An 8,172-nucleotide genomic window follows, 5' to 3' on the forward strand; every position below is an offset into this window, starting at 1 on the left:
ACCTAAGAAAATGAAAAATAATACATGCACTAATTTATTTAAAAAAAAAAAAAAATATTACTGAGTCCTTTTTTGAAATTATAATTTTTTTTTTTTTAATATATAAGCAATATCTTATTCCTTACATTTTTATATATAAAATAAAGTAAGATTAAAACATCCTTTCGCCTAACGCGAAATTGCCGCCAAATAATTATTCACTTTTTTTTTTTTAATAACAGATTCAAATAGTTACCATTAATTGTGACATTTCTTTGCTTTTGTTTTACCGCGCATATAAACCACCTTTGACTTATTAATAAATAGATTATAAATCATTTTTGCATCATTAAAAATAACAACTGTATGAAAAACAGGACGAATGTAAATATCGTCCTAATGATACAATAATGTGTTTGTTCGTTATAAAAGTCGCTTGATCTCTTTAACTGTACGGGGCCGACCCAGTTTCTACTCCCTACCTAGTAATGAAAATGCTATTCTGTTTCTATATAGTTAATATGAAAAAAAAAATACTGACACCTTATGCAATCATTGGGAACAATATAATAAACAATTCTGTACTAAAAGGTAAAGAAAAGTCTGGACTTAATAAGAATAAATATAATGTGCTTTCACGTATGCTTTTCAATACAGACGGTGCTCCTTTTTTGTTGTTGCAAGACATTTATGACACTTCCTGGTTTTATTTCCTTTTTGTGGGTATAACAAAATTTTGCTGTTTCTCTCTCTCGAGAGAGAAGATCATCCATTTAGCATATTGATTCCTTCTACTCATAAGAAAAAATTGCTAGCTAATATGAAACAGGTTTACGAATAAAGTTTTTTCCATATTAAATATTATTGGCCCTTTCCTTTTTTTTTTTACAACACTGTGCCAATTAATCTTTTAGTTCTTATAAATTCTCAGCGTAGAATGAATAAGGGGATATACGCGCAAACTAGCGAATTAGTGAACATGAAAAGATGAAATGGGACAATTACCAAAACAAAGTCAAATAACCTTTGCACAATTCTAGCACGCACAACTTATTGTGTGTAACAGTGTTCAGCGTCTACAGGCAGCTAGCTTTGCATACTTTCGTGACAAAAAAAAATGTGGCTTTCTCTTTATTTCTTAGTTGTTAAAATGGATCCAAATACTCTATTCCCCTAAATCGTTATTTATGTTCAATAGCATATCAGTGGTTAAAGCAAATTTGACAAAAGAGTGCTTTTAAAACGTACAACCTTTTGCGCACCTCCTGTGTATTTGTAAGTGCATCTCTATAAAGAATGTACTGCTGTGTAAGATTGTAACATAAGGTCGCATTTAAGTCGTATATTCTTAAATATAAGTTTCCCCATAATCTGATAGTCAACCATCTGCTGCTACCCCAAAATTCCACCTTAAAAAAAGTAACCTTTTTTGAATGCTCAAGGAGGGACAAAATATCTCCATTTGATAATCCTCTTAAAAATGCATAAAAAAAAAAAAAAAAAAAACTACTCAATAATGTAAAAGGAGATACGCATGAGCTCTTTAAAGAAGAAACGCATCTCCTGCTTATGTATAGATACATAACAAAATAGTTAGCATATAGAAAAATGACCTTTTCTTTTTCTGTTTAACGTAAGGGGATATATTATTTCATGCCCTCTTTGCTTGGGTACACCTAAAACACTATGGCCCCCATGTCCATTTCACTGTGCTAAGAAATTTGATATGTGTTGTGGCTCAGGAAAAGGCAGAAATAATGATTCGTTCAAGTCTTGGAAAAGCATTTATTTCATACATACATATATATGAATTTATATACACACCTACACGCTCCTTTCTATTTTTCGAAACAGATTTCTTATAACTAGTAGGTGAAACTCACGCAATCAATAAACATATGAAGAGTGAATACGTTCAATAAAATGGTAAAACGTGTGTCTCCAAGTATAATACAATACAGCATAACATAACATAACATAACATAATATAATATAATATAATATAATATAATATAATATAATATAATATAATATAATATAATATAATATAATATAATATAATATAATATAATATAATATAATATAATATAATATAATATAATATAATATAATATAATATAATATAATATAATGTAATGTATTGTAATAAAATAAAATATTATACTATATAGCACAATACAATAAATGTGATAAAAAAAAAAGTAAATAAGATCGACCTTTAAACTCAGCGAAGCACGGAAATTACGACAGTAACGGAAATGAAAAAATGTAAATTAATTCAGCACAGTGTAATTCTCTCAAAAGAAACGTTTTATAAATGGTATAAAAAAACATATGCCCCTAATGAAGATCAATTATGCGCACATATATCTTCATAAAAAATACAAACCTCTCCTTTGATATTAATGTAAAACATGAGAATTGTAATTACAAATGGACGTTTTACGCAAATCCCTAGATTTCAAAAGGATTATAGCACAAACCATCCATTAAATGATGGTCGTACTTAGTTTATTTCGTCAGTCGTGAGAATAGGACACAAAGTTAAGCTCTTCACATATTGCGAATAAAAAATCTACTAAATCCTATATGCTTATACTTCCAACTGTTAATTTGTTCCAAGCCTGAGGAACTTTTCTGTTTCTTTAATTTGATATTACTTAAAATACCATTAAAAATATTTCAACTTCAACTTGGTTCTTGTACGGGAAGTTATGTCCATTTGTTAAAAGGTTCATTTATAATTTTTTCTTCCTTAATTTACCTCTAATTTTTCTTTTCTTTTTCTTTTTTCATCCCCCGTCGCATGTCCTGCTTACATTTTCTTGAAGAGTAAGTAAATTAAAACTATCCCCATAAGGAGGAGTCCACTAGAGCAGGAAATTAATTCAAATGGGAACAAGAAGAAGGTTAAAACGGCTGCTATAACACTGATTCCGACGAAAAGAAGTGACATTTTCTTTTCCATCTTGTTCATTCTAACCATCATTTTGTAATCATCGTACTGTATATCTCTATACAAGTCTTTGCATAAACCTTGCAATTTCGAGCATTTTCTTCGATGATTCATACGTCTGCTTTCGTTTACCCTGTCTTTGATTTCTCTTTTAATTTTTTTTCTTGTCATTGGGTCCATCTTTTTGATATAATCTTTTGTATCTTCAAATTTTTCCTTAAAAGATTTATCACTCTTTGCTACATGTCTTACATATTCTTTAAATGACTCTAATTCTGGGTCCAATTCTTCAGCGTCATCAAAACTGAAAGAACGTGAGTCCAGGTCATCTGCCCTTTCATCTATTTCATCTCTTTCACTTGCAATTGATAATCTATCAAAACTGCTATCATCTATTTCTGAATTTAAATCTCTTTCTGAAAGCAATCTGGCTACTCCTAACTGCAGACCACTTTGCGCATTTTTTGCCCCATTATTCACGTTATAGCTTAAACCCTAAAAAGGGGATTACACAATGCATAAAAAAGGGGAATATATTTTTATTTTTCAAATATAAGCGAGGGTGATTGTTACCGCGACGCGTGTAGAAGGAAGTGGTGGAGAAGCGCTCACATTATAGGCAGGAGTGTAAATACGTGCATATATTACATACATACTAATATATATATATATATATATATTTATACATTGTATATACGTAATGTACATTTTTGCCAAGTAGGCTAAACGCCTGCGCACATTCTTACCTTTTCATTATCAGAGGCGCACAATATCCAAGCGCTGAATGTGAATACAAAAATTTTAGCAAATAGAGTTCTATACATTATTTCAGAAAATAATAATTATTTTAAGTTATCGTGATATCAGCTGAAAGTAAGTTTTTGCGTATTTTTTATTAATAGTATGATAAATGTATCTAGCAAAATTAGCTAATGTAAGGGTTAGTTTTTTTTTTTTTATAATTTGCTGCTTTAATTTTTTAAAAAAATTAAAAAATTATTTTTAATTTGCTTTATTACTATATGGAAAAATGAAAATTTCACTACTGCTTCTGCCGAAAAATAAGTTCTTAATAGCTTTTCTTTTATGTGTACTTGTTCTAGTAAATACGGAGCGCGTAAAAAAAATAAAAATGTTTAAAAAATGGCTCAGGTAAAAAATGTGCGTAATAATAGAAATAAAATATAGTAATTATTATAATAACAATCATAGGAATAATAATAAATACTAGTAATGCTAATGATATAAAATAAATTGCTATGCAAACCTAATTCTGGAAGAAATAAATGAGTACTAAATAACAACAATTAAATTGAAAATCTTGCCAAATAATGTGAATGTTAAATGGCAAGTGGTGCTACATTACATAGGGGGAGGAATATTTATCACATTGTGAAATTCTGCGAAAGAGTATTCATTTAAATAGGAAATTACGTACGGTGCATATTAAAAATTAGCGTTGCGTAAAAAAAAAAAAAAAATTAAATAAACAGTAAGCGAGCGAACGAATGCATAACGAACGCCACGATTTATCACTAGAAATTCAGGAAAATTGCGCATAAAGCAAAAAAATTCAAAATCAACGAAAAAATGAATAAATGGTGTTATTTATAAATGCTAAATTTTATTATGAAAAAAATGTGCCAGATTTTTATAATTAAAGAAATATTTATCACCTATTAAAAAGTCTTTACCTCGGTATGTAAAGTAAATAAATCCAGTAGCAATGCAATGCGTGCCTTCGGGCAATTATATTTTTCCTATAAGCACATTTTAGAGGAAGAAAGGTTTTTTTTTTCCCCGTATATAAAATTTTGTCAATAAAATTATTTCACGTTTAAATAAAACAAAGTGCAAAGGGAATAAAAATGTGAAAATTTTCTATGCCAAAAGTAATAGCGGTAGTATTAGCGAGTCTTTTGAATTATTTCCCCATCGTTTAAAGTTCCCCTCCCATGCGCTGAAGCGTATGTGATTTGTGCATATAATATGGTAGCGTATAATTTACACAATCCCAACCTTTCTGTATTTAAAACCCTCAAAAAAAAAAAAAAACAATGTTCCATGTGCCTTTACAAGAATACATAATATTATAACTTTTGCTAAGAAAAAGGATGTAGAACTTTCCACATACCAATTACAAATGTGTCTGCTTGCACAGCTTACAACTTACAATTCGAGAGGTGTAAAAATTAAAAAATGAAAACGCCATAAACGCACTTAAACACGGAATAACCATAACATAAAAAATAAAGTATAAACTAAAATGGCAATATGACAAAAAGAAAGATACAAGAAAAGAGTAAATGTAAAAAAATTTGGGATCACTAAGAACACCAATTCACTGTACAAATGGTTGTTCGTGGGGAATACCTCCTTATTTATTAGTAGCACATCTCTAAGGATAAAAATGACCATTTTGCATTTACAATTTGTTTGGAACATACCAAAAAAATAAACACCCTATCAATCGCTAAAGGCGCAGTGATCATCACATTTCATGATAATCCTTATTTCTACAAAAAATAACCTCAATAGCAAAAACCATATATATTAAATAACCATTTTTAGCATTGTTTAAACGTGGATTTTTAAGTTCACGTGCAGTTACTGCAATGGAAGTTACAGTTTCTTGTGCTTCATGAATATAACAAGGTCTCCGGCAAATACAGAACTTCATCTGGGAAAAAGAAAAATAGATTACCCGCGTAATACGAAATGTATATTTTCCTTACTACCTATTTTTTTATTTTCCTTTTTTTTTTTTTTTTTTATTCTAAGAAACATAGAGAACCTTTCACCCCTTTTGTGCGAATCCCCTTATTCACCATTACACTAATTCCAAATTGGTATACCCGTGCATAGCTATAAATAGGTGTGCACTTCTTTCCTTTTCATTACAGCTACAATTTAATTGAACATGCTTGTTTTAAAAAAACGTACGGTTTCACAATTTAACACTCAGGGAACAATAAGTATATAAAGCGGCTACAAAGTTTGCGCGCAAAAAAAAAAAAAAAAAAAAACACTCTTAAGGACTGTACATATACGTCAACAATTCCTTTTGATGAATTTCCCAATATGTGTGTAAATATACAACATGCATATACACATAAATGGAATCATTTTGAACTTTCTCGTGTTCTGTTGGTTCACAATTTAAGTGACTCTCTATAATGCAGGTTAACAAAATAATGTTAAAAAGGAAACCCGCAGAATGAAAAATAGAGCTAGGGAAGCTCTAACGAAACGAAGATAATCTCAAATTATCATCGCTTCCTTAATCATTTAAAGGAATTATATACATTTAAAAATTTTCTCAGAAAATTAGTTATAATTACTTGGTGCATAATTTGAAATCAAGAAGAATCCGAGTAAAAATTAAAATTTATGCGATTAAGTGCATCCTCCAAGAGCATATTAACCATAGCAATAACAGGAGAATATTGTTCTCTATTTAACAGCAATTTCTTAGATACTGATAGGTCAACATAAAATCTAACACCTCTTGCATGCGGTATAACATTTAGGTATTTACATAATGCCATTACTAGATCTATTTTTTGGCAAAAATCATAAAGAACCGTTATTTCCTTAATCAAGTATGATTTAATCCTATAGTAATGTGTTTCTGTTAATGTTTCACGCTGAAGGAAATAATTTATACGTTTGCGTACGCGATTTACAGTATTATCTAATAAAATTATATTAGAAAAATTAATTCCATAGACACGTCCATAATGTTTAACTAAATCTGATACTATAGCACACTCATTTCTCCGTCTTCCTAACCTCTCTTCATTATTAGAACTATTTAATAAATCACGCAAAAATTTACGCGTTACATGGTATTCTATAGTATAAACCTTTTTAACTTTCATTGCGATAGCTCTATTAAAAATATACCTTTCATTAGAATAACATATAACAGTTCCCATAACTTTGACTATATATCTTGTACTACCTTGTTCTGTAATATCCACAATTTTTACGGCCTGTCTATAATTAAATGTTGTATTATCACAGCTGCATATAGAGATATTAACATAGTAGCTATGTATAACTCTCAAAGGAATATGGCTTTCTCCAAAATCGTTTTCTTCAAAAATTATTTCCTCAATTATTCTCTGTTCGGCTATTCTTTCTTGAGATCTTCTCTGTTCAGCTGTTCTTTCTTGACATTTTCTCTGTTCAGCTGTTCTTTCTTGACATTTTCTCTGTTCAGCTGTTCTTTCTTGAGATCTTCTCGGTTCAGTCATTACCTTTTGATGTCTTCTATTTACAACCCTTCCCTTTTTAGTTTTTCTCGATGCATCCTTTTCCTTTTTAGTATTTTTCCTTACAGTCTTTCCCTTTTGAACTTTTTTCTGTTTAGCTTTTCCCTTTTGAATTTTTTTCTGTTTAGCCTTTCCCTTTTGAAGTTTTTTCTGTTTAGCCTTTCCCTTTTGAAGTTTTTTCGGTTCAGCCGTGATCTGTTGAAGTTTTCTTGGTTTAGCAGTGCTCTGTTTAATTTTTCTCGGTTCATCCTTTACCTTTTGAAGTTTTCTTGTTACATCCTTCCCCTTTTGATGTTTTCTCGTTACATCATTTCCCTTTTTAGTTTTTTTCGATTCAGGATTGCCCTGTTGTGCATTGCCTCCTTTAGAATTGGCCACAGGTCCGTTCAAATTCTTATCTTTACCCTGAGATGTAGACCTTAAATCTATAATAGTACATTCCTTAGTGTTTTTCTTTTTTGTAGGACTCATTGTTCTTATAAGTACAAATTTTCCTTAAGATATATATGCACTTCTTATGTATATGTGTGTACGTGTAAAATACTTTAATAACAATTAAAGTGGAAACAATAATTAATAAATTAAAGGAAATATTTTTATTTTTTTATAAAAAGTAATGTGCGAAAAAGTAAAGATAAAAATATAGGCAAAAAGTGCAATCACAGTTCTATGGAGCTATGTAGGCGTAATGTACTATTCAATCCAGCATGGATTATGAAAATTAAACAATAATGTGTAAATTTAACTTTTCAGAAGTTGCTGTTATTTATTTTTTTTTAAAACGTTTTGTTTTATAATAAAGAAGAGAATGAAATTATAATAAAAATTCTTTGTATTTTGAAAGTATTTAAAACATTTTTTCTCCTTCAGGCATTGTGTAAGGCTTAAAAGGGTTTGCGAAAAAAATAATAAAAATAAAATAAGTTAAATTAAATCAACTTAAATTAAGTTAAATTAAAA

At 29.4% G+C, this 8,172-nt stretch overlaps 3 protein-coding genes across 3 annotated transcripts; all 3 read right to left on the reverse strand.

The window, feature by feature from the left end:
- Positions 1–1,844: 1,844 nt before the first annotated feature.
- PCYB_141130 (hypothetical protein) lies at positions 1,845–2,195 on the reverse strand (the record flags this gene model as incomplete). Its single annotated transcript, XM_004224584.1, has 1 exon — positions 1,845–2,195. A coding segment is annotated over one exon (351 nt), but the record flags the coding sequence as incomplete, so codon positions are not given.
- A 584-nt stretch (positions 2,196–2,779) lies between these two features.
- PCYB_141140 (hypothetical protein) lies at positions 2,780–3,868 on the reverse strand. The gene is made up of 2 exons (XM_004224585.1): positions 3,682–3,868; positions 2,780–3,430 (listed from the first exon to the last, which is right to left on the reverse strand). Exons 1-2 carry the CDS (start codon positions 3,757–3,759, stop codon positions 2,795–2,797), a joined length of 714 nt encoding a protein of 237 aa, XP_004224633.1. The 5' UTR covers positions 3,760–3,868; the 3' UTR covers positions 2,780–2,794.
- Positions 3,869–6,295: 2,427 nt separating this feature from the next.
- PCYB_141150 (hypothetical protein) lies at positions 6,296–6,841 on the reverse strand (the record flags this gene model as incomplete). Its single annotated transcript, XM_004224586.1, has 1 exon — positions 6,296–6,841. A coding segment is annotated over exon 1 (519 nt), but the record flags the coding sequence as incomplete, so codon positions are not given.
- Positions 6,842–8,172: the final 1,331 nt, after the last annotated feature.

Source organism: Plasmodium cynomolgi, chromosome 14 (genome assembly GCF_000321355.1).
Source record: "Plasmodium cynomolgi strain B DNA, chromosome 14, whole genome shotgun sequence".
NCBI lineage: Eukaryota > Apicomplexa > Aconoidasida > Haemosporida > Plasmodiidae > Plasmodium > Plasmodium cynomolgi.

What these genes read in the sequence shown, in the direction of transcription:
- PCYB_141140 (XM_004224585.1), bottom strand. Translation starts at nt 3,759, where the DNA reads ATGTATAGAACTCTATTTGCTAAAATTTTTGTATTCACATTCAGCGCT. An exon ending in GCGCCTCTGATAATGAAAAG is followed by an intron (nt 3,431 to 3,681) that starts GTAAGAATGTGC and finishes TCCCCTTTTTAG; the next exon opens with GGTTTAAGCTATAACGTGAA.